Source organism: Prionailurus bengalensis, chromosome B1, assembly GCF_016509475.1.
Source record: "Prionailurus bengalensis isolate Pbe53 chromosome B1, Fcat_Pben_1.1_paternal_pri, whole genome shotgun sequence".
NCBI lineage: Eukaryota > Metazoa > Chordata > Mammalia > Carnivora > Felidae > Prionailurus > Prionailurus bengalensis.
The window spans coordinates 141,839,941-141,867,231 of record NC_057344.1 but is presented as its reverse complement, the minus strand read 5'-3'; the positions used below and the strand labels follow the sequence as shown (position 1 = coordinate 141,867,231).

Genomic DNA, 27,291 nt, shown 5'->3' with positions numbered 1-27,291 from the left:
AGGGGTGCCTGGGTGGCTCAGTTGGGTGGGGCATCCAACTTCAGCTCAGGTCATGATCTCCCGGTTCGTGGGTTCAAGCCCCACGTCGGGCTCTGTGCTGACAGCTCAGAGCCTGGAGCCTGTTTCAGATTCTGTGTGTCCCTCTCTCTTTGCCCCTCCCTGTTCATACTCATATCTGTCTCTCTCAAAAATAAACAAACATTAAAAAACATTAAAAAAAAAAGAAACCCTGGGGATAATAGTGGCTACTTGATGAGATTATTGAAAGAATTAAAGAAGAGAATGTTATACAAAGCACATTCTCAGTGTTGTTGCTATTGTGGCTGTTGTTGGTAGTGTTATTAAATAATATTTTTACTACTTACCAAAAGTCAAAATCTTAGTGTTAAATAAGTTGTAGCTGCTATCCAGCTAGTAGTAGTACAGAGTTCCAGTAATAGTAAACTAGTATTCTCTTAACTACTGGTACCTTTAAATATAGTGTAGAATCTGTGAAACTTTTCACTACCAAGAGCTGTTTCAATTGTGCTATTTCTTTTTATTAAAGGATTAATTACCAGTATTCACTATAGTGTACTCATAAAAATCGTATTCAAAGCATAGTATTCATTTCCCTCTCAAACCCACACACCCATCCATCTCCCTAAGGCATCATTTTTTTTTAACTTTTTTTTTTTTTTAGTCTTTGTTTATTTTTGACAGAGAGAAAGAGAGACAGAGCACGAGTGGGGGAGGGGCAGAGAGAGAGGGAGACACAGAATCCGAAGCAGGCTCCAGGCTCTGAGCTGTCAGCACAGAGCCCGACACGGGGCTCGAACTCACAGACCATGAGATCGTGACCTGAGCCGAAGTCAGACACTCAACCGACTGAGCCACCTAGGCACCCCTCCCTAAGGCATCATTTTAGTTAGTCTGTATAACAACAAAGGATGTGTGGCTCTGTGAATTAAAGTGTGGACTGCCTAATTTTAATAAATACAACTTCTGAAATACATAGTATTTGAAGAATTTTGTTGACATATAGGCTATATTAATTAAGTCACTGAAATTTTAGATTTCTTACATTGCATTGCATTTTTAATTAGGTTTGGTGAACTTAGTCTTCCAAATCTCAGATCTACCTCATGGTTCTCATTATCTAATAGGAGGTTAAATTGAGTTTAGGGTTGGGAAAGCCACATTATTTATAGCAAATATTTCTTGGGACATAAACTATTAACAGGTTGTCAGTTCAAATGCTAGGTCATTTTATAAGTGATGATATGCAGGTATTTCTTATATTTTTAGATTCTAGTAGGTAATTCTAGAAGATCAAGAATTTTGTTGTTTCAGGATGTCAGCAATAATGGCTACCATTTATTGAATTCTCTTTCATACATACAGTGGAGACAGGCTCAGAGAGCATCAATGATCTGGTTAAGGTCAGATAGTTTATAAGTAGGAATCCAGCTCTGTCTGCTTCTAAACTCTCTTCTGTAAATAGCAGCCGAACAAATAAAAATGGTAAGTGGCTTGTTTCAAATAGCAATTTACAATATCACTAACATAATAGAAATGTCAGTTTTACAGCATTTTTAATCTGGCTGGGAAATACTAGCCACAGTTCACAACTAGCATGATTCTCTTTTTATACTCAAGCCTTGTCACTTGGCCTGTCTTCAGAGAAACAGTACAGATTTTTGATAAAGCCTTCTAATCCACTAATCCTTGGGCCTGGAATGGCACATTGGTAGGAAATGATGGCAGGCAGTGTGCTACCAATTCAAAGTGAGCTTTAAAGTCTTACAGCCCCTCCCTTGTACCTGAAGTGATGAGACAACAGAAGGCATGTAATTACAATAGCAGTTTCAAGCCATTCATCCTCTATAATCTGATAGCAAAGGAAAGAACATCAAAATAAAATTTCCTTGAAACTAGAAGCTTCTTATATGATTAAAAATGTACCACCTGTTTTATAACTAAAAGCTGTCCTCTGAAAGATGGAAACCTGATTAGAAGAGTGATAATATGAATAGTATGTTGCAGACATGCCCCCTCTACACATTTTTTGACATTTTCTAAATATTTAGAATTTTTTGATAACGTTTATGAAGGTTCATTTATGTGGTTCAAGAATACTTTATTTGCCATATTTCTTTAAAATAGGATACCATAACAAATACGTGAAAATATTAAAACTGACTACAAATTTTAGCTTTTGAGTTTGAAATCTTTTCTTGGACTGTGCAAGACTATGTGTTTGAAATTTTAACATCTGGAAATTTCTTTTTATAAAAACTCAAGCATGGAATGGATAATTAATTCATGTTCTTAAGTTCATTTGGTGAGTTAGGCCTGTTCTTTAGAACTCCCAGTTGTTTTTACCAGGTTACTCATTTTCCAGATCACTAGCATCAGGATTAGTAGGTGAGTTGCACAACTGTTAAAATGAATGATAAGCTTCTTGAAGCCAGGAATTGCTTTATTTATCTTTGTATGCCATACAGTACCTTGATGAATGAGTTCATTACTTTAGTAATCTAATGTAATCTCTCTTTTCACACACACACACACACACACACACACACCACACACACACACACACACACACACACACACACACACACGTGACCTAATATTTGATGAGCTTTTACTAAATAAAATGAATATTATTTAATGTTTAGCTCTGTCAGGTAAGTTCCATTATTGCTCTTATTTTATAGATGATGAAATTGAGGCTTTTTTGGATGTTTATCTTTTGTGCATTTTGTAAAGTTGAGTGTTCATTTGGTGATAAAGTCTTATAGTATTTCTAGATCTTAAACCTGCAGACTATAAAATACTCAACACAAGATACTTACTGTACAGTTCAACAAAACACTATTTGCTGAAGTAGAAACAGTATGGTGCTTTTTTTTCTTTCTTTACTTCTTAGACATAGCTTTGTAAAAGAGATGCAAAAGAAATTCAAGATAAGTCTGTGGTTGTATTTTGTCGGGGGTGTATTATAAGCTATATTGAATATTTGCTGGTGATGATATTCTACTGGTAGTTTAACTGAGGAATTTACAGATGAGAGTTTTAAGCTAGTGTCATCAGCAGAGAAGTCAATATGGCCTTCATGTGTATAGCCTTAAACTTGGCAAGTTATTCAACTTTCTCCTCATTTCAAATTCGTAATGTATAAAAAGACTACATCTCTAAAAATCCCTTCTTGTTTTTTGTTTTAAGATATAGTTGAAGATATGAAATAGGATTAAGGTCACCAAAAGAAAGAAATGGAAAGAGAAAGGGAAAAGCCAAGTCATGAGCACTGGATAGTAATAATATCTTTGAAATAAATGGTAGGAAGTTGTGACAATGATCTGACATGGAGAGATCAAGGGAACATTTCTGAAGATGTAGTTAATAAGGTTGAAGGGGAAAGATCATAGCAAGCCTTACAAAAGCACGTTTACACTAATGTTGTGGGAGCCTAATGGTGGGGCGTTAAGAGAGACTATGAAAAACCCTTGGCACAGCATTTGTGCACTTGATGGTATTAGTTACCATCCTCTCTGATTAATTTCTCAGTACCAGTGGAAGCATATGGCAGGCCCCATAAATAATCATAAAATGATGGCGTTCTACATCAGCAATAATAATCCAGCCCTTTACTGAGTACGTACAACACGCCAGTGGTGTTGTACGCACTTCACCTGTGTTCGCACTTTAATCCTTGATGCAACTCTCCGAAGCAAGTACGATTGCTTTCCCTACTTTACAGATGGAGAGTTAGACAGGAATGCAGGGTTCCAAGTCATCAAAGGACACTTGCATTTCGTATCCTCTGCCAGTGAAGGAAGGGAAGTATGCTATATATTTTTATGTAAATAGTTACCAAATGGTCCATTTGGTATTTAGATATTTAGTAAATGCTTTTTATGGACAGTACTGAATAATTGAAGCACTGTTTTAGTTAGCTCTGAACTATTATCTTAAAATTGTATATGATGTATAGTAGCGAGTGAGAATAACTGATTCAGCAGAATTTTGCGTGTAAATAAGTACTAATTCTCTTGACACTTTAGTGATTTCCATTGTTGTAACTTTTTTCCCCAACGCTTTACTTGGAATTTCCCTGAGAGACCATTTAATGTGACATACAAGAGAATTTAAGACTTCATAACCCTTTATGGCTGTTCTTAATAATGTATCCAGATCTACACCATCTTAGTCATTCCCTTCATTTTCAGGATTTGGCTCTGATTGGATTCTGGCTGTTTGCAGCAATCAGACCAACCTCAAAAGATAAGGCTCACTCAAAAAGCTGTAATTTTTATAGTTTGTATTTCAAAGACACAAAGCAGAAATAATATCCTGACCAGAAGCCATCAAAATATTCTACTTTTTTTAGCTTGAGAAGAAAGCCCTACTTAGAGCCAAAAATAAAAGTTGGTCAGTGTTCTCTCTTGAGAAAATTTACAGTATTTTACCAAAATCAATTAATAGAAAAAGGTAACTGAGGTATGATCCCGGGCACATATTAGAGATTTGTTTATGCTTTAACTACATGTTCCTAGTGCTTATTCTAAATACTATAGCTCCCCTTCCACCCACTTGAAAAACAGCCATTTTTTTAATGTTAATAATATACATCTCTACAAATATAGGGATTATTAGGATTTAGGATATATTGGATTATAAGGAAACATATTTAGGCTATGCTTTTGGGAAATTAAGCAGTGAAATAATCCCGATTTAAATTTCATAGTAAATCACATGTGGAATATTTGCTGGAATATTGCTGGAATCACATGTGGAATATTGTTACTGGAAGATGCAATCTGGCCTTGGGAGCAAACAGTAGGAATATCTGAATTCTCTTTGTTTAATTACAAGAATCTGTTTAGGCAAAGAAATAGATTTTAACAGTTGATGGCACTTAGCTATGAAGTCACATTTTAAAGTATTATATATTGTACAGTTGATAACCAACTTTACAGCTGGTAGTAATTATTTTCACTGTCTTTTATGCGTATGGAGGACTAAATCCTTAGAATATATTGAAATAATTTTTAATTTTGTATAATTCCCATTTCTTTCTCAGTTCGTGTATAGTTTCACAGTGAAGAGGGGACGATGAAGTAGGTCAGTTTTACTGCAGAAAGTGAAGCCTTATTTAGGATTGCTGTAACTTCCAGCCTGGAATTTAACTTTTCCTGAGTAGGTGGTGCTGGGGGAAGATGACCGCATGTGTTTAAATTGTGTTTTTATGATGCTTAACATTTACGTTGCTCTTAGTATGCTGCGTATGATTCTCTTGTGAGAATGTGGGAGAAAAAGGAATTTGGATAAATATCCTTGTTTATTTTTAGTATTATAAAGGGGAGACCAGTAAAGAAATAAAACCAGTCTGTTTATAACAACAGAAAACTTCCCCAGTTGCCCATACTCTTCAGGGATGTAATCTGAAACCACAAAGATGGTATACGTAGATCGTTGTGTGTGACTTTTCTTGGTCTTTTTGAAAGCAGTTTTTTCAAATTCTTATATTATGTACCCAACTACAGCTATTTAAAAATCAGGGATATAGTTTCCAGGATTCGGTATGCACCCTTGTGTGTGGATATACATTTGTTTGCCTTATTTTTTTTTTGGCCATTTTTTAAAAAGTAATCTCTACACCTGGTGTGGGGGTTGAACTCATGACCCTGAGATCAAGAGTCATGTGCTCTCCCCACTAAGCCAGTCAGGTGCCCCTTTTCTGGCCATTTCTAAAGTGGGCCTTAACTCTTCTTGAATTAGCCATAGAATTGCACTTGTCTCCACCTCCCTTGTGTTTAGTTTCACTGTCAAGCACTGAGTCCAGAAAAGATGCTAGAAGGTTGGAATGTGGTGGATGAGGTAATTGAGTGTAGCCTTGTTCTGAGGTGGTGGTGATAGTTTACTATGGAGTGTTCATTTTGTGTTGGGCATTCTTCAGTCTTTTCTTTACAACAGTCCTAAGAAGAAGAACCTATTATTGTCATATTATTCTCTTGTAATATGATAATTTATATATTTTCTCATGTGTGAAGGTACAGACTAGAGTATTTAGCTATGATCTTGTCAGAGATTGTCACTGGGTTAACTTTATTAGTTGTGTATTGATTATGTATAATGAGGGAGTAACAGTAAATCCATAAAGTGAAATTGAGAGGAGAATGTCCTTTTTTTTTTTCCCCCTCTCAAGGAAAAAGTGCATGATCATTGTTCTATTTGAAATGCTGAAAAGCTAGAAACAACCCAAAAGTTCCATAGGTAAATGTTAAATCTTAAAATGTTCTCTATACAATATTTTATGCTTCAGAATTAGTAGTGACTATATTGATACCTGTAAAGATGCATTTAAAATGATAAATGAAAAGCCCCACAAATTTATATTCACACTGACAATCTAAAAAATGGATCTATATATAGCACTTTATTACCAAGAAATCTGTATCTCTGTGAATACAACTTTGAGAAGCGGACAGTGCAGACAGAATGAGTAGGAAGTGACAGTTGTGTTTTGGAAAGCACTAGTGGCCAATTGGGTAAAGGAAAACAGTTAATTTAGAAGACTGGGATTAAAATAGGAGAATAGCAAAAATAAAGTTGGGGCGCCTGGGTGGCTCAGTCGGTTGGACATTTGACTTTGGCTCAGGTCTTGATCTCACGGTTTGTGGCTTCAAGCCCTGCGTCAGGTTCTGTGCTGACAGCTCAGACTCTGTCTCCGTCTCTGTCTGTTTCTCTGTCCCTCCCCCACTCGTGTGTTCTCTTTCTCTCTCTCTCAAAAATAAATAAACTCCCCCAAAAAAGGTCAATCAAAGGACTCTGTCCTTTTAAATTTTGTAAATTGTCCTTGTTAAATTTTCCAGAAAATCTTTAGGAATGACAGTCTGTGCCCTAGAAATGGAATTTCCCAGAGAAATTGTAGAAGTAGTATTTTCCCAGAGTACATTTTGCAAAATTGTTTATGAAGTTAATAGTGTTACTTGTGAATACAAGTGTTTGTAGTGAAGCAAATTTGGGAAATCCTGGTTTCATAAGATTAAGCAGATTCTTTTGCATAGGACTTATCAGCACCCTTAATGAGCATTTTCCAAGTGGAGGCACATTATATAGTGTAGCATTTTATAAACTCAGGTACCTGGGACCACAGAGCTGTTTAGTTCTTCTTATAGGAATAATGTTCTGCAGAATATACTTTAGGAAGCATTCTGGAGTGTTGCTGGAGGTGTCCATGAGCAGGCATGAGGGGGTACACATTGTGGCTCTCTCTGGATGGGTAAGGAGCTTGAGGTAGTAAGTTAAACTGTATCTTAGAGGAACTGTCCCAAAGCGAGGAATGATTATAAATCTTTGCTGTTACATTTTTTGCTTTTGAATAAAAATTCATGAAAATGAATTCTACAGCTAATCTAAAAGTAATCTTTGTTTTTAATGTCAGAAGCAAGCTCTATGGAGGAGAAGTCAAACTTGAGAATCTGCATTTGATTTGGTTTTAATCTCTTAGGATCTAAAATAAGCCTATTATAAATTTGTAAAGATACAACATTTAGCTCTTGGCCTGTTCCATAGAACTGGCAGATGAATAATGGATGAAGATTATTATACTTAAGTAGAACCTGATGGAATTCTCCGTGTCTTCTTTCCCCCTCCTCCTCAGCCCTACTCCTCACTTTAAGGTTGCCGACAAAGTGCATGTGTCAGCCAGAGCCAGTGGCCTTTGTCTGTCCTCAGTTCATTGCAGCTCTCTGCCTCACCCAGCCCAGGTGTCTACTCCGTCTCCGGAAGCACTCCTCTCTTGGCTTCTGTGACATTGCGCTCACCTGGTTTTGGGTCCTTCTCTCCGTACTCTGCATGTAGCTTTGTAGGTTCCTCTGCTTACCTCCAAATGTATTAGACCTGAAGGCTCAGTGTTGGGTCCCCTTTTCCTGCTTTGTACTCACTTCCTAAATGATTTCCTTCAGACTTGTAACCCTCTCTACTTACCCCTCTGGAGGTGAGGACTCCCAAATCTCGTCTCCAGTCAAAAACTAACCATTGTACTTAAATGCTTCACAGGTAACTCAAACTTTGTGTTCAAAACTAAATTTAAAAAAAAAAAATTTTTTTTTTAATGTTTATTTATTTCTGAGACAGGGACAGAGCATGAGTGGGGGAGGGGTAGAGAGAGAGGAAGACACAGAATCCGAAGCAGGCTCCAGGCTCTGAGCTATCAGCACAGACCCCGATGCGGGGCTCGAACTCACGAGCCGCGAGATCATGACCTGAGCCGAAGTCGGACACTCAACCGACTGAGCCACCCAGGCGCCCCAAAACTAAATTCTTGAAATCTTCCTCTACTTTCCAACTTATTCTTTACTCACTCTTCTGTCTGCATTAATGGTGCTACCATCCTTCCAGAGTTTCCCTCCTCAATCTCTAATTCTTCACTTCTACTTGTCCGGCCCCCACTGTCATCCAGGCCACCAGAATCTCTGGCTTTATTTCTACAGTTTCCTCTTCCCTGATCTCCTCACTTTCATACCTCTCTCTTCAGCCTTTTTTTCTACCCAGTGGTCAGTTATGTTTCATATATAAATCTGAACATGACACCCATTTTAAATAAAGCCTTGTAATGGCTTCCCCATTACACACTGAACTTAGCACAAAATCCAGACTCCTTATAATGGCCTTAAAGGGACATTCACAGGTTGGTCCTTCCCCTCTCTTTCCTACCTCATCTTGTATGGTAGTCTTGCCACTGTACTCCAGCTACACTGACCTATTTTCAGTTTCCCAAACATGCCAACTTCTTTCTGCATTGGCCTTCACACATGCCATAGCTTTTCCTTGGAGCAGCTTTTTGCCTGTCCTTTGCATAGCTGGCTCATTTTCACTGTTCAGTCCTAACCATCCTCCTTAGGGGAAGCCTTTGCTGACTGTAGGTTTATTTATCCCTCCCCCCTCCCCATGACTTGCACCACTGCTCTGTTATTTCAGAGAGCCCGTCACAATTTGTTTATTTATACTCTCCCACACTTGATTATAAACTCTTGAAGGCAGAGACTGTACTTATTTTATTCATTAATGTATGATCAGCATATAGCATGTAGGAAAGTGCTCTATAAAAATGTATTGTTAAATTAAAAATGCAGTGACTGAATGTAAAGAGTTCATTTTTTTATGTTACTTTCTTTATTGTATTCTGAGTATACTGAGTATGTGTCTATAGCTATGAGCTCAGAGTAGTCACTTATTGTTTCATTCAACAAATATTGATTCAACACTTGCTAGGGTAGAAAGGAATGATAAATGAGGTAAATGATAAATAGGACTGTGTCTAAGAGCTCATAATCAAGTAGGGAAAACAGACAAGTAAACCAGTAATTATAATACAGTACAGTAGCTGCTACAATTTAGGCTTGTACTGAGTTCATTAGGACCCCCAAATATGGGTATTTTTCAAGGGGTGTCTTTGAAGGGCTCTGGCATGGAATATAGCCAGGACCACTAGGCAAGTCAGATAGGAGCAGGAAACTAGAAGGATGTTTTTACCGAGAGGTTGTATGAGATGTTAAAACAGCAGGAAACCCAAATCTATTAGGTTCCGCAGTTTCTGATAGCAAACATTAAGAGGTTGGATAGCAAGACATCCCAAAAACTTTTTAAAAATTTGAATCTGTTCCTGAGTTTGAGTAGGGACAAGCTGGGTGTGGCAATAATGAAGAATAATACATCAGGGTCTGAGGCTAAAGATGTGGTAGGATAGAATCCAGATTGAGAAGGACACCCTGTGCTGGGCTAAGGGTTGGGACTTCAGAGAGCCGCTGAACAGTTTTAAGCTGAGCTATGTAATGTTTCAGAAAAGTCATTCTGGTGGCACTGGAGAGGAGTGGTCTGATGGACATGGTGCTGGAGACAGACAGACAAGGATAGAGGAAATGAAATAGACAACTGGCAGAGGAAGAGGAAGGAACAGATATAAGAGAATTTAAAAACACTGGTGAGGAAGGAAGATGATTTCCAGATTTTTGCTGATTTGCAGAACTAGTTGACAGAAGTATTGTTCATTAATTCAGAGGGAAGGGTGAGGAGCACATTTTAAGAGGAAAGATATCTCTTTTGAATTATTGAATTTGAAGTAATGGTACGATACATATTCCTAACTATTAGATGACTGAGTATTCATGGTCACTATTAGAGATTCAGTCATGATGGTGTATGTGGCAATTAACATACAACTATTTAAGACCATGGGAAGACACGCAGAGGAAAAAAGCCGAGGACAGAATCCTGGGGAACATACATGTATACAGAGATGTTAGTGAAAGAGAATCTGATCAAAGCCAAGGACTGGGTACTGAACTGAGTGAGAGTGTACCAAGGACACCTGCCTTCTCAAGATGACCTATATTCCTTTAACTATCATATCTTTACTACTAAACATTACATTAAAAGCATGCTATCTTAAAAAAAAAAAAAACTATCAGTATGTTCACTGTATGATGGGTAGTGAAACTGCATCAATCTACAAATATGTAACATCAATCTACAAATATGACCAAGAAGGAACAGTTAGAGAGGTGGGAAGACAACGGTGCTGACTTTCAAAGAGAAGGTAAGAACTCAGAGGTGTCATATACCATAGGGACCATGTTAGTAACAGGAGAGTAATGGTCCTTCCATTGTAAGCTGGTTAGTTTTCTTGGCTACAGACTATACTTCCAACCCTAATTATTTTGAAAATATCTGATCTTAGTCAAAGGAAGGGAAGGGATGATTGGTTATGTGGTTGCATCAGTTCAGATTGATCCCTCCCTCTGGAAAATCCATTAAATACACTACTGTATTGGGAGGGCATTATATTTTCATGTAACAAATACACTCTTTGTTATATACCAGACATTGAAATTGTAAAGCACTATATTTATTTGATGCAGTTTCACTACCCGTCATACAGTGAACATACTGATAGTTTTTTTTTTTTTTTTAAGATAGCATGCTTTTAATGTAATGTTTAGTAGTAAAGATATGATAGTTAAAGGAATATAGGTCATCTTGAGAAGGCAGGTGTCCTTGGTACACTCTCACTCAGTTCAGTACCCAGTCTTTGGCTTTGATCAGATTGTGGGGATGCACTCATGGTAGCCTATCTAATAAGATACTCGTTTATAAGGAAACCAGAATGCTAATTTAAAAAATTCCAGTGAAGCATCTAACTGAGCAGACAAGCTATTCATGCTTGTTGATCTTTTTTGGGAAAATTTTATAATGGAGTAGAAATCCAAGCAGGTAAATGTGGGATTCTGAGTAGAGGCGATTCGTTGAATAATCTTATTTTGAAGGTGAAGAAAATTGGTCTGTGTTCTATATTCAGAGTCCTCTTTGGGTACTGTAACTAAAACTTAGCTGTCATTGAGGGCCTATGAGTAGGTGGTGTGTAGGGTACAGAGACCAGGAAATCTCTCTGCACTAGAGGACTTAACCATCTAGTTGAGGACAAGTGCATTCCCTAAGCCTAATGACCAAAGAATTGATGCTATTTCTTCCTCTAAGCGAACTGGTATGAGGGATTTGTAATGCCTCGTGTTAGTGCATACTGTTCAGTGCAAATGGTTCTTGAAATGTACTAGAAAGCTATAATAATTTTTCTTTGAACCTGCAGGTTCTCCGGAAAAGAAAACTGAACATTCATCTACGAATCAAGAAAATAGTTCTGCAAACCCTATCAAGAATAGAAAAGCAAGTCCAGTATCTAAAGACCACCGGACTGGAAAGAAAACCTCAGAGAATTCACTGGTACAGGGTCAACTGCAAAAGCGGAATGATGAGTCTGAAAGTGATTTTGAGTCAGATCCTCCTTCTCCCAAGAGCAGTGAAGAGGAGGAACAGGAGGATGAGGAAGTTCTTCAGGGAGAGCAGGGAGATTTTAACGACGATGATACTGAACCAGAAAACCTGGGCCACAGGCCTCTCCTCATGGATTCTGAAGACGAGGAAGAAGAGAAACATAGCTCTGATTCTGATTATGAGCAGGCCAAAGTGAAGTACAGTGACGTGAGCCCTGTCTACAGAGACAAATCTGGCAGTGGATCAGCACCAGGTCCCACCGACACACTTCTCACCCCAACCCGGTTACCCTCCGATGTTGGAGTGGAGGCTCCCAAACTGGAATTTGATGTGTTCGGCGCTGTCCCCTTCTTCGCGGTGCGTCCTCAGCAGCCTCACCAAGGAGAGAATGAAAAGAACTTCTGTCAGCAGACCCTGTGTCCTGCTGTGGCTCTAGAGCAGGAGGAATTTGACGTATTCACAAAGGCACCCTTTAGCAAGAAGGTCAGTGTACAAGACTGCCATGGAGTGGGTCCTGAGGCACATGCTCTCCCTGGTGGCCCCAAAAGTGTAGATATATTTGGCTCCACTCCATTTCAGCCTTTTCCCACATCAACAAGTAAAAGTGACAGCAGCGAGGACCTTTTTGGGCTTGTGCCCTTTGAGGAAATAACTGGGAGTCAACAGCAGAAAGTCAAGCAGCGGAGCTTACAGAAACTGTCTTCTCGCCAAAGGCGCACCAAGCAGGATCTGTCCAAAAGTAACGGGAAGCGGCATCATGGCACGCCAACCAGCACAAAGAAGACTGTGAAGCCTACCTACCGCACTCCAGAGAGGGCTCGCAGGCACAAAAAGGTGGGCCGCCGAGACTCTCAAAGCAGCAATGAATTTTTAACCATCTCGGACTCCAAGGAGAACATTAGTGTTGCACTGACCGACGGGAGAGACAGAGGGAACGGCCTGCAACCCGAGGAGAATCTGTTGGACCCCTTTGGTGCCAAGCCCTTCCATCCTCCAGATCTGCCATGGCACCCTCCACATCAGGGCCTGAGTGACATCCGTGCCGACCACAACCCCGTCCTGCCTGGGCGGCCACGACCGAGTTCTCTGCATGGCTCATTCCACAGTGCAGACGCGTTGAAAATGGATGATTTTGGTGCCGTGCCCTTTACAGAACTTGTGGTGCAAAGCATCGCTTCACATCAGTCCCAACAGTCCCAGTCAGTTGAATTAGACCCCTTTGGTGCTGCTCCATTTCCTTCTAAACAGTAGATACTTCCGACGGACTCTTGGCATTAACTCCTGTTTCAAAAAAGTATGAATAGTTTTATGAATTTGAAAGAAAATTTATTTGTATAGCTCTTTATATCATTCATTCTTACAGGTCAATCAGAATAGGTGATTTTTAAATAAACCAAATAGTAAAAGGAAGCATCTCCACAGGGTAGTGACTTCCCATCTCTTCCACACAGGAGAAGGAGGAGCTCAACTGTTAGCTCTACCCCAGGTTTCGGCCACCAGACGTGACTGCACAGACATCCAGGGGAAGAACGTGCCGCCTTTCCAGTTGTGGAGCCACTGAAAAGGGACTGGAAAGGGGTGGCATTATTTTTATAACAGGATGTCACTTGTGTGTTCATTTCCCAGGCTCATGTCAGGATCCAGCATTTAAAACTAAGGTTATTTGTACATACATAGGTTGCATTTGTGGATTTTTTAAAGGTCTCTTCTGATTTCCACACAGTAAAAACAAACTCTGGTTCTCCTCAAGAATTGGAAAGTTATTATCTGGAGAGAGCAGAAATTTCAGTCTTTACACCTTTCTCAAAGAGCAGAGCCAGAAGTAACTGTTGTGCCTAAAACTGTTTCCTTTTAAAAAAACAAGTGCCATTAATAATGGAATATCTATACAGAAGCCTAGAACACAAACTAAAGAGTAGTAGCTGACGTGTGGAAAATGTAAAAGAAAACGATACAGAAGAGAGAAAAAACCTACTTCAGGAACACTTGATAATTCTTTTTGAATGGCTTCTTGTTCACAACTTTTACTGTCATGTCCCTAATAAAGCAGATTGTTGGAAAAATGGGGAGTGAGGACAAGGGTTGTAGTGAAATTTTACTTGAGGAAAAAATTATGTAGCTGAAACCCTGAGTTTTTAAGACGTTTACAGCGTAAAAATCATGTTGCATTTAATAATGTACTTTATTAAATTACCACCTTCACCAAATAGTCCCCAAGTCGTGAGCAACAATTTTCTAGGTAGGTTGGGAGGGTGGAGTAGTTCTAATGAAGTGCACGGAACAGTGAAACCCATGAAGCCTTATAGGCAGGACGCCCGCATCCTGCTGTAAGTACCTCTGCACTAGTACACAAGATCTTAAAGTGGCTAGACGGTATTAGACGAGGAGGAGCTAGCCTCTCAGTTCTGCTAGTTGATGTGTCTCTGGTGAAAAGAACACAGCTACCAAATTGCCTTTTTTTTTTTTTTCCCCACCACAAATCCTAATTAGAAACTTGACATTTTATAGAAATTACTATATGAATTACTGTGAATACAGTATCTGTGCTTCCTGTGTCTCCAGCTCTTTTAAGTTATAATGAACTGGCCTTCCCTATCAACATCTACAAGTTTCTAGAACTGTTAAAGCTATTTACAAAAAGGAGTGGAAACTCTTATTAACCGGCACTCTCCTTGATTGCTGTATTTTAAATGAGCTTTCTTTGAACCCAATTAAATGAGTAATCTTATCTTAATTCTAGTACCCCAAATGGGATGAGCTGTTTGTCTGTTTTCTCAGTTCTAAACTTGGAAGGAAGCAAAGTATGTATGTAACTATATTCATTTTTTATTCTTTTTTAAATCAGATATAAATTTGTGGACAAACAGGGAAGCAATATGTGAATCTCCATGTAGCAGAGGCAGACCAAGCATTATATTACTGCTTAAGAGTTGTATTTTTAGAGCCCCAACTGCACCAATTACTTGTCCTTGTGCCAAAGGCAAATATTATGTTTGCACCTTTTTTTTTTTCCCCCTGATTCTCAGGTTGATTAATACTGCTAATGCAAATGCTCAAGTAGATGTTTTTCAAAACTTTACAAAGTAGACTCAAGTGATACTTTCTTTTAAAAGTGAAGAGTTGATGATTACACATAGTAAATTCATGAACTACCGTAGGTTTGTATCAAACAGAAGAATTTTTTTATGAAAATTTGTTGGTTGATGTGTACACAGTATGCTTTGACTATTTTAGTCTTTGGCCTTGGTCTCTGCTAGACCTCATAATGAGTTTCATAATTCAAAAGGGGGTAGTGGATGAATTAATGTAGTCTCCTTGGGATGTAACCATGAAATACTTCTGTCTGATATTGAGGCCTTGCTTACACTTGCTTTTCCATACACTGAATAATTTTAAGTGATCTGGACACTGATGTAGACACTTTGGGCTTATAAAATTGGATAAATTCTAAGGAAACAATTGTGACATTGTTTAAAATATTTCCATTCTTATGTTTATTATATCAGGGCCCAGTGACTTTCCTCTTTTGAGATGACAGCTCAGAGGAAACAACAGGATTCAATAGGGGACCCGATGGGATAGAAATGGGGAGATTCCTTTGTGCCGAAGTAAAGGGATTAGGGTTATTTTCCGTTTTCCATCACGTCCTCCCACTACCGTTAGGATATAGGTCACTCCACATAGTGATGCCCAGGTAATTCCCTTATGAGAATTCTGCGAATGGAGCTCCCAAGGTATGTCAAAGAGCCTAACACATATACCTGGGACACAGCATTCAGTAAACGTCTGGGATGGTCCAATTCTTGTTTAAAAGAAGGAACGTTGAAATTATTTTCCTGTTATTAATCAGGTGTCCTCTGTGCTCCTTTTGTATGTAAAATAGTCATAACTAAACCTGTAATACTTGAACATCATTAAGGGAAGTAAATTGTGAAGCTAGCAAAAATCTGAGGCCAAAGTTACTTCTGTCCTAACAGCTTTAATAATGCTTGTTGATTTTGAATAATCGTTTTAAAAGTGGACCATTTGCTTAATTATTTTAATATGACTTCAGCACAATGTTAGTGTTAAAAAAGATCAGCTTTTATGGCTTTAAAGAATGTATCTGCTGAGACACATAAGTTGCTTGGTGTATTAGGTGGAGGAGGAAAGGGTATAGGCTGGATGAAAATTTAACTGACTACAATATTTATTCAGAAGTATCAATTGGGAAATTGTGTAATTCTCCGACTGACCCACCCCATCCCTGCGCGCGCGCGCGCGCGTGTGTGTGTGTATGTGTGGGCACAGTAAGGACATTATTTGGAATTGTAGATAGACACACCTTCTGATCCCACCCTGTTTAGTGTTTAGCAGTGATAGATTGTCGTCATACTGCTGGCGGAAAATAGTAAAGTGGAGCCCACTCTGCTGCGCATCAGGCAGAGCAGTTTTCTTACTATTCGGCCACTCTGCTTCGTTTATTTTAGGTTTGGGTACTTCATTTAAGCATTGCTAGAAGGTACACAGGTATTAATATCACTAGTTCTGAGGAGTTTGGGTACATTTGTCTTAATACGTGTAGAATATACAGTACACTTTTTCTTCCTTTTAGCAAAATTCCTCATCATTTTTAGGTCTCATACTGAACTGACATATCTACTGTGAGAATAACAAATGTTTGAAAACTTTTATACATGGAGGTGTTTATATATTGAGAAAAATATATACACACGCATGCATGCACATGTCACATCTCTCTGCTGTGGAGTTAATGTGAATTTCTCATTTTAAATGGAATTGCAACCACAATCATTAATACAAGAACATTCACTCCTAGGGAGGTGTTTTACAAAAGCCACTAAACGAAGGAGGTAGGCAGATGAAAATGCAAAGGGTCATCATTTGGGTTTTTTTTTTTTTTTTAATTTAAAAATCTATTGTGCTACTTTTGAAAGAATTGTTTTTATTACTACGCTCTTTTTGTGATGGAAAGGTCATCTAATAGTAAGTGTTATAGTAATAGTAAGCTACTTTTTAAATTGCTGGCAAACAGCTTTAAGTGCACTTTCTTTGATTACACTTCCATTTTTTGTTAAACTTGAATTTTCTGAAGCCTTTGATGTACCACTAAGCAAATAACTTTAACTTTTAATAAACCTGATTTATGTGTTTATTATATTTCTAATTGTTACCAAACATACTTTCTAACGTAACTTCAATCCTCAGATATAGCTGGGAAACTGAGATAGAATCAGTTGCTTTTTTTTTTTTTTTCTTTTCTACATCTAATTAAGCACTAACTGATTTTACTGCTTTGTTGCCTTTACATTGCTTATTCTTATTGACTGAATTCTGTCCCTCATTCACTTTGTTTTGTTTGAAATTTAAAATTATTTTCTTACTGTATTTATCATACCTATTGTTTTAATAATCTGCTTTCTTTAAATGCAATAAATCCCAAATGGATTGCATATTCTTTATAATTAGTGACTTTGGCGTTTTTCATTGTTTGTCTTAAATGTTTTGGATGTAAACTTCTATTCAGTTTTCTTTTATTCACACTACAGACATTAAGCACCTATTATGCTCCAGCTAGTAGAATAGAAAAGGGAAAAGGGATTAGATCTCAATCCTTAGGGTAAAGCTCACAGTGTAATTTAAGAAAACCTGTTGTGACCTAGCATTTTTGCAGCAAAAACACCACATAGCACAATTTGTTCAGGCATTACAATTACTGATAATTATAATGAAGGTAAGGCAAAAACATGACTTTGAACTAGCTTTTGAATGTCTGACATTGTTTTTGCATTATGTATAATTTACTTAAGCTCCTTAGAAACTGGTAACATACAGAATTTAAAAACTCTTTGGTTAAATAAGATACTGTAATCCTTGATTATGTCAGAAAAGAGGCTTTGGCATGTTAAAGAGAAAACCTATTTATTGGATTGGTGGACTAAGTTTGGTGTTAAGATCACATTATCTTACATATTATTCCATAGTCTTTAGATTGGTGGCTTGTGGAAAGATCCATTTTATTATGAGCTGTTTTGGATGTAGTGAGATTTATCTAAAGTTATGTGGAAAAATAAGGGCTTTGTGTCTTTTTAATAAATGGCACACAGTGTGGATTGTACTACTGTTCAAATTCAGTTATAGTTAACTGCTTTAGAGAAAAGTCTATGCTGCAATTAGAGCTATTTATTTTGAATAGCTTATCCCTTTTTAAGGAAGTTCAGCTCTGGCATCGTGTGTGGGATGCAGGTAATTATTCTCATATTGAAGGCACGAGTTTTACATTGCACATTTAAAAATAGTTCGCTTTTGCTTCAGATGATTGGCACTATTGAAATTACATGTATGTTCTGTAGTGTTTTTGATCCCAGACATATAAAGCAGCACTAGAGCTTTGGTGACAATAGCATTCCTGCCCTCCATGGATGGAATTTTCACTTTTCACAAGAGACCCCTGCTGCTGGTAGCTCTCCCTCATGAAAGTGTTTCCTTAAAGGTAGTTGCAGTTTTGGCTCCTTATCTCACCACCTCCTCGGAAGTCTGGTACAGAATTTTGGGGGACACTGGTATCCAGTAGCATCTGTACCTCTTTTTAATACAAACATAGTAATTGTGATAATGCATATAAAAGACTTGTGTCCCTCCCCTGGTGGCTGATTCTTCACACATTTTGGCAGGGACGGGATTACCCAGAATGATGACTTCAGGTGGATACAGACCTACTCAGCTCAGCAACTGGCAGGGATCCAGAAGTGTAGACTTTGCCCCTTCATGTTTAGTACAGGGCAAAGATATCTCCAGGTAGGTACCTGCCAAATGGAGTTGCACACCTTTATGCCAGTCAGTCACAATCTTCAAATCGGTTACTTTGTCCAGGTGGGATGCCATAAGATGTGACAGTCCCTGAATTCTTCATTCCTGATTCTAAAATATGATTTTGAAGCTGTTACGTATTATAAAGAATGACAGGCAGCACTTAATATATTTAGTAAACCCAGTTTATTTACATAATACATATTTTGCCATGCAGCTTACTGAATTGCACTCAGTGTCATAACAAAAAAGACAAGCACTATCTTTTGAAAATGGCTTTATATAGAAAGATAATTGCCTCAAATTAGTCAACTACAACCTTATAAATCACTATAGACAATTTAAAACAGCCATGGATAATTTTAAAATGTACTTGTAAAGTCTGTAGGTAAAGAGCTTTTATAGTTTACACACCGTAAAATTAAAACCAGCCTTTTAGTACGCTAGCTGAATTGTGTATTTTTAATCTTATTTTAATAAATCTATAAAAACAAAAATAACTTAAATATACATTATTACAAGGCTCAGATCTGGAGGCAATTTTTAAATAGTTATTCTTTAATGTTAGCAATGTCTTAAAAATTTTGCCAGTAGTGATATGCACACAGTAGGTGGTCAATAAACGCTGACATACAGAAGTGTTTATTAGTTGACAGCAATCCACATTCATTCCCTACTTTATAATAAATATATCATAGTAAAGATGAAAATGAGAGAGGATAGCTTTCTTACAGTATTTAATATTTTCATAAAAAGATGAAAGGTTTACATGGTATACTTCTCCCTACAGTCAGACCTGTATGCCTTTTAAATGAAAAAAACAAAACAAAACAAACCCAAAAAACAAAAAACAAAACAAAACAAAAAGTCAAACACAGTGTGATCTTTTTATCCATGAATTCAGATGGCAAGGATTAAATAATTAATATACTATTACAAAAAACCAGAAATATTTTTTAAAAATTAAGAGAAAGTGAAACTTACAGTTCAATATGTTTTTATTTTGAGAAGATTTTATAGTAAAAGTGGTATCAGGCCTAAAATAACTAGACTTTTTAGGTATAACTACTCAGTGTATTTTGTTTGGCTAAAATGACAAAATATCTATTTAAAACCAGTATCATGTAAACCCGTAAGAGATGGTTTAGGGAAAATACATCCTATTATCATTACACTAAAGTCTTCTTTCACTTAACACATAGATCAAATCTGTGGCCTTATAAAATAGCCATTTTCAAAGCAGTGTGTTCCATCATCATAATGGGTATAATACAGCACCCTTAGTCTACTGGGAAGATTCTCCTTATTGAGATACTAGCATGGGGAATTTATATTCCAAAAACACTATACTGAAAAGAAATACAAAATTTTACAGATGCATAAACTGAGGCACATTAAAGTAACATTCCTAATACCAGATGTATACGTGGCAATGTGGAAATAAGCTTCACCATCAATCAACACTTCTGATATTTGGTAATTCCAAGGTTCTGAAGATACACCAGTATTCAAAGCAACTCCTGTCAACCCATTAAGAAATCTGAATAATAATTTATATTCCAATGAACAGCATGTTTTTGTGAATGACTGCTTTAAGGAACTTAATTTATACATGACAAGGCCAAAGAACAAGAAGAGTGCTGTATGGTAGGGCAGTGAGATCTATTTTTTAGGTATATATAATGAGTAAAAATGTTTCAGGCTCAAATATTAGTGTTATCAATACTGTGAGTTGTCAATAAAATGCTAACACATGCATAAATGGAAAGGCTAGAGCACAGGTAAACAATCAGGTCATCAAATGGGGAATCAGCATGACTTTGTTCTAAGGCTTAAGGTTCATTTCAGGGTCAAGACTGGGCCATCTGGACTCTGTGGCCTTGAAAGTGGCACCCATCTAATTGGGAACCCCCATCCGTCACGAAATTTAGGACTGCAAATTCAGTGAAATTCTTCTACAGGAATTTTGGAACCAAAAATCTGTAATCCACTGGCAAGAGTGCAATTATTATATGGAACTAAATAATATTCTTCAAAATTAAAAGGATTAAATGCTAATAATGTCTTAGTTATTATTAGACCACACAATTTGTTGCCTGATCATATAATCAGTTTTTAATGTGATTCTTATCCGATGGAAAATGATGCAAGTTCTTTTCTTCTCAAAGCCTCTCTCAAGGGAGGAAAGGATTGAAGTTTTTATTCTAGCAAACCAAAAAATACAATGTTCCTAAGGAGAAGAGAGACTATAGCTAAAGGAAATCATATTTTAAGTGCCAGTTTCTCACAAACCATATATTTAAAGGCTAGTAATTATTCAAAACCAGTCTCCTAGCTTACGTTAAGCATAGGCTATTGCAACCTTCGCCTTGGTTGGGCACTTAAAACTTGATCAACTACCGTAAATATCTTCTATTAAAGGAATCAAACAGGATGACTCCATTTTATAATGGAGGTGAGCCCTTCCTAAGCAAATTAAGCTGGTGTTAAGTAAAACAAATACTATTTCTATACTGGTTTCACATTCATTGTTATTCAGATGTTTCTTATAAATGCCAACTAATTTTCACTTTCTGTACAAGCAGCAAATTAGTAGTTTTAAGGGCTGTAAAGTAGTTATTATTACAGATCCCCAAGTATATTTTTCCATTTTTATAAAGTAGTACTCATGATATATTAAATAGGAGGAAAAAGAAAAAATTACGGTGAATCTTAGAAACAGTGGGGTATACAACTCCCCATTACATATTGCTTAATAACTGAATACAGCAGGTGGCCATACCTGAATTCACAAATGTGAAACATAGTCAGGGCAAGGCTTGCTATGTCTGTACTGCATGACATACACTGTTGACTGATGCCACCAATATAACATCACTACTGCAAGGATATGCCATATTTGGTGGCTTGATCCGAGGTAGTTTAGTTGTCCTAGAAGGGAAGGTAGAGAAAAAAGAATATTGATTCTAATATTTTGATATTAAAATAAGAATATATTCCTATGTCTGGCCTTGGACATATGGCTTAGCAGCAAAAATATTTTGGCCATCTCAGAGCACCTGGAGAGTAATTCAAACCCAGATGTTTTTAAAAAAGGATGAATTCATATTTTGGTCTAATTTAAGGACATTGGTGACTTTTGGAAATACCATTCCAAGTGTGTTCTCAAATCTAATTTGGTTAATTTCAGGACTTTGACCTTTTGTCTCCAATGTCTTATACATCTGGATACACACACACACACGCACACACACACACACACACACACACGTATATATCATGGGTTACATCTGCAAAATGCAATTAGTAATGGCTTCATTAAGTAAGGTTGGTTAGTTCATATACAGCTTAGAACTATTTCTCTTTGTGCTTAAAGTTTAAATTCCAAGGAGATGAATTAACATATGGGAAGCCTCTTGAAAAATACCAAAATAAAATACAGAGTTATAGAAATTTAAATGTAAGTAACTTTTTCTTACTCATGGTGCTTCTATGCTTCTAATATTCTCTAACCTTACCTGTCTTATCAAGAGTAATAGTACAGTATATAGATTTTATTTATTTAAATGTTCATTTTTGAGAGAGCTCAAGCTGGGGGTGGGGCATGCAGAGGGGAGGACTGAGGATGTGAAGCAGGCTCTGTGCTGACAGCAGTGAGCCTGAAGTGGGACTTGAACTCATGAACCCTGAGATCATGACCTAAGCCGAAGCTGGATGGATGGTCAACTGACTGAGCCACTCAGGTGCTCCAGTATGTAGATTTTAAAGTTTAAGTCCTTTCCATAGGGGTTTCTACCCTTTTTTCGGTGCCACAGACCACTTTGACACTCCAGTGAAGCTCAAAGACTCATTTTTAAAAGCACAAAATGCAGAGGACTACAAAGAAAATTGATCACATTGTAATACAAGTATGCAGATCCACTTAATTCTGTCCATGGACACCTTTGGTGATCTTTGGACCTAATCAAATATCATTGTGATGTTTACATATTTAAAAAAATGTAACTGAGGTGAAAGTAATTTCTTAGGTATAAATTTTTTTATTTCACAGTATTCACCTACCATCTTACCACCACTGCACATATTTCTCTCTCTCTCTTTTTAAGTTTATTTATTTTGAGAGAGGGAGAGAGGGAGCATGTGTGTGAGTAGGGGAGGGGCAGAGAGAGGAGGAGAGAGAGAATCCCAAGCAGGCTCCGCACTTGCAGGTTGCGGGGTTCATGGTTCAAACCCATGAACCATGAAATCATAACCTGAGCTGAAACCAAGAGTTGGACACTTAACTGACTGAGCCACCCAGGCGCCCCGCACATGTTTCTCTTTACATCCGGGTCATAAATGGGGACTGGCCAGCCAGATAAGGTTTCTAAGCCACTCATTCATGAACGTCTGAGACTATTACTTTTATCTGTAAAGACTTTTTGTCTTGTATGGTCTCCATATGTCCACTGCTCTACTGTGCCTGTACTCCACACATTCAGCTACTTGGGGCACGTTTTATGTCAAGCTCACCTGGAAGAAAACTGACATAACATTTGACCTTTTATAGGTGTCCTCTATTAGGTAACTGGGAACTTCAGATATGAATATTCTAAGGCATAAAAACACTATGGCCATAACTATGTAGTTCAGAAAAATTTCATCATTCAATTTTCTACGTGTACTTGTGATGAAGAAATTAATAATAAAATAATTATTAATAAGGTGATATAAAAATGCATTTTGCCACAACTGTTTTTTGAGGAAAATTCTGCTCTGCATGAAGATGGTCTTCAATTAAGGGACATGTCCTTCTTATGTTCCTAAATCCTAACGTTTACACTCAGGTTCTTCTTGGTACTCCACTTTTAAAGCTCAGTGGGGAAAAAACCAAGTGCACAGAAGAATGTCTGAGGTTCTGTGATCTATTCTCTAGATCAGGGTTTCTCATCCTTTCTTCTTCCCAACACACATCATAAGTGGCATAATCCTGTCTTCAATTCACTGTGGAAGATTCTTCACCCAAGGAGGGACAAGTCTGCAGTTTGAATTTGAGCCACACACCTACTTCTACCTCCCCGAACCAAAAAAATCACTGCCGTATGCACTTTGTTATTCTCGACTCAAGCCAAAGGTCACCTGGACTTGCGTCATTCTGTGCCTTACTAAACCCCATTTTTCACTTACGGGACTGAGGTGGAGGGACGTCATCATAGTAACAACTGCTAACATGTATTGAGTGCTTACTTCTTGTGAGGAACCTTGCTGAATGGTTCTTGTACATTTTCACACGTAATCCCCACAATAACCCCATGAAGGAAAGTAGTATCTCCATGCTCAGATGAGGAAATGAGCTGAAAAAGTGAAGTAACTTATTTAGCTCATGCAGCTAGTAAGTGGGCAATATGGATTTGAACCCAAGCAGTCTGACTCCAGAGCTACAGCTCCTGAACAAGCAAATACATGTTTTGGAGAACATTATTCATTCTACCTGGTATCCTGTTAGTTATTTTCTATCAGAAGTCTTTTTCTCTGGACTGGAGGATCAGGGAAATCTTTCCTTCTATTGAGTCACTAGCTTGTGTATATTTTGGGGACCTGAAGACCCTTAACTTACATTATTTGTACTGGGTGCCAGGAAGCGGAAATGCAGACTGGTGATCTTTATCTATATTTAGAACCTCATGATGGATATATGGTGAAGTGGCCCTAACCCTGGCTTCTTTTCATTATCATCTTATTTTCCTCTGTCTCTTTTCTTCTTATTTTATGGATCTCTGCATATATAAATTATTTTTTAAGAATGAGTTGGTATATAAAGAAGTCATTGGTAATAGATAATTAGTACTTCACAAAATAAACAGTGGTTGGGAGTCAGAAGACTCCCAGCTTTGTCACTAGCTCCTAATTGTGAAATGGTAGTGACCTCATCTACTACACTCAACTCGTGGTGAGGAGGAAAGGAAGTCTATGGAGGGCCTTTGAAAGTTAAAGTTTTAGATAACATTGGACAATAGGAGAGCCTTTCTATAACCAATAATACTGAAATAACTTTTGATACTCTGAAACATACACCTCCACCATATATTTAGAATAAAGTCACAAAAAGCACTATAAAAGTGTTACTTACCTGGAAAGTACCGTTCTGGAACTTTGGAAATGTAGAATAGGAAAGCAAGAAGAGCAATCACATACATCACAATTACACGGGGTGCAAAGTCCTGAAAAGCAAAACATTTTTTCACAGATCTTTCTACTGTGACTGAATTCCCAATTTACTGTGAATCTAATTCATTGATTAGGTAGAATTCAGAGGCAGAATTTAAGCCCATTAAATCTAGATTGCTTTTGTAGACAGTATCCAATAATAGAAAACTTGCTCTCAATACTGTGGAAAATAGCCCACAGGAGGGAACAGAGAGTGTCCTAAAGGTTAGGGTAATAAAGGAAGTAGAGCTTGAACATGGCTGAAGGTCCTAAGGACACCCAACTCCACCAACATAGTTTCATGGGTGGAACACACATGGGGAATGGAGTTATCAGCTGAAGAAGCAAAACACTAAAGATCAGGGACCTGTGGCCAGAAAAGACTGCAGAAGTTTGGCCAAACAATGCAATGTGTTCCACCATCCCAGATAATGGTCCTCTTGAATACTACTATATGAAGCAGTCCATCTCTCAGCTCCACTGGAAAGCTTTCCCTTGCCCTAAGAAAATTACCCAGCTATAATTTATTTTATAACAATTTTGTATATTGTTATCAATTCTGGTTGTAAACCTAATACACCAAGAAGACATTTAAGAAATAGAGACAAAATTACTTCTCTCTGCAAATATTTGAGAATTATCAGGGCCCTCCTGAAAACCTACATTCTTAGACTAATGAACATGAGATTTCTCATTCTAGAACACAACTGCAACCTATCCCCAGGATTAGCCTTTCCAGAACTTTTCATTTTTGGTTAAGTCTCTCTTTCTCCATATTTTTATTTTTTTAAATTTTATGTTAGAGATAGAGAGTGTGTGAGTGGGGGAGAGGGGCAGAGGGAGAGGAGAGAGGGAGAGAATCTTAGGCAGGTTCTACGCTCTGTGTGGAGCCTGACACATGTCTTGATCCTATGACCCTGGGATCATAACCTGAGCTGAAATCAAAAGTCGTTCTCAACACAACTGAGCCACCCAGGCACCCCTCTCCATCTTTTTAAAAGTATAGCTTATTGGAAAATTTCTTTGGAAGTCTCCCTTCTTCACTGGAATGATCTGTGATCACATTAGATTTCCATCTTTCAGAACCACTATTTTCCTTAACCATATTTCTATTTTAAAATTTCTGAACACAGGAAAGTTCCCATATTTTTCTGAATTTCTCAGAAATCCATTGGCTCAATAGGTCTGGTTTTCTTTCTTTGTCATTATAAGATTAAAAGGGATGTGTATACATCATCCCAAATTTTGGCCTCTTCTATGTCAATAACCAGTTATTCATTTCTGGTTAGAATTAAATCTAGAGTTGCATTTCACCATTGTTTTCTTTAACTTATTTTCAAGAAGTAAAACTGTCAGAGAAGTGATGTTTTCATAGATATCAGGATCACTGAGGTTCGTCATCATTACTATCTCACTTTTCTCCTAAATTCCTAATTTTATGAAGAAAACATCACCCTTTTTCTCAAGTTGGCAAAGTGGCCAGATCATATCATTCAATTTGCTATATCACAGAACTTTCTTTCCTCCTTTTCTTTCTTTCCTTTCTTTCTTCTTTTTCTCCTTTTCTTTTTTTTTCTTTCTCCTTCCTTCCTTCCTTCCTTCCTTCCTCCCTCCCTCCCTCCCTCCCTCCCTCCCTTTCTGTTTTATACCTAAATGCTTTCTACCATGCTGTTACCAACTTCATGCAGTGTGTGTAAAGCCTATTATTAGTTCCCTGGTCTTCTAAAAAAACTAGGATTTTTTTTTTTTTTTTAATAAAACCTGCATTTAAATCCCCATATTTCAGACAAAGGTCTCACTGCAACAAGTATATCTGCTTTCTGCTAGATTTCTTGGCATACTTACTGATGTTAAAAATTCTTAAATTTATTCTCCAGTGCATATTTAAGGCATTTTTACATGGATCTCTGAGATCTGAAGTCTTATTTCTAATCTCAAGAATACTGAGGAGTTCTCACTGAGCCACTTCTTTAATGTACTCCGACTTGGCCCATAATACCTAACTCTTATAGCTCTTCTTTTACTTCTCAATATAATTTCCTTGATGGGTGGGACATGATCAAATTTTCATCACTAGTCTCAAACTCTGACCTAAATTCCAACCCATCTCCACCTTTACATCCCACAGGTGCCTCGACTCAACAGGTCCAAGGAAAAATCTTTCCCAGCTCCTTCTCCTCCACAAAAATCAATCAATCAATTCCTCCTAGTTCCAAATTTGCATTATCACTGGCATTCTCTCTGCCCTAGCTGACAAAGCTGGAAACTTGGAAGTCCTCCACTGATAATGACTTGGGTATTTACACACTCAAGGAGAGTTAAGAATATATCATTTCACAGAAAGATATCTCAGAAAAAAACAGTAGTTACACTTCTTTATCCTGCAAGGCGTACTTCTTTATATAGATGTGAAAATTATGGCATCAATATGCAGTTATAAGTATTTTCTCAAATGACAGAGACCCACCCACCTGG

At 37.6% G+C, this 27,291-nt stretch overlaps 2 protein-coding genes across 10 annotated transcripts in view; one reads left to right on the top strand and one right to left on the bottom strand.

Annotated features, from left to right (window-relative positions):
- The window catches only part of BMP2K (BMP2 inducible kinase), a 136,423-nt gene extending 119,138 nt beyond the window's left edge, over window positions 1-17,285 (top strand). For 4 of the 5 annotated variants that reach the window (XM_043572393.1, XM_043572391.1, XM_043572392.1 and 1 more), the window contains one exon: window positions 11,636-17,285. In XM_043572393.1, coding sequence (XP_043428328.1) covers window positions 11,636-13,071 — 1,436 coding nt within the window. In that variant the 3' untranslated portion in view covers window positions 13,072-17,285. The remainder of the gene's footprint in view (window positions 1-11,635) is intronic. The other variant, XM_043572390.1, reaches the window with a different exon arrangement.
- PAQR3 (progestin and adipoQ receptor family member 3) overlaps window positions 10,876-27,291 on the bottom strand; it is a 29,642-nt gene continuing 13,226 nt past the window's right edge. The window contains exons 5-8 of one of the 5 annotated variants that reach the window (XM_043572395.1): window positions 24,740-24,830; window positions 21,413-21,561; window positions 18,537-18,741; window positions 10,876-13,101 (exon numbers count right to left, since the gene is read on the bottom strand). In XM_043572395.1, coding sequence (XP_043428330.1) covers window positions 21,419-21,561; window positions 24,740-24,830 — 234 coding nt within the window. In that variant the 3' untranslated portion in view covers window positions 10,876-13,101; window positions 18,537-18,741; window positions 21,413-21,418. Of the gene's footprint in view, window positions 13,102-18,536; window positions 18,742-18,797; window positions 21,562-23,796; window positions 23,964-24,739; window positions 24,831-27,291 lie in introns of those variants that run through there. The other 4 variants (XM_043572396.1, XM_043572397.1, XM_043572398.1 and 1 more) reach the window with 4 other exon arrangements.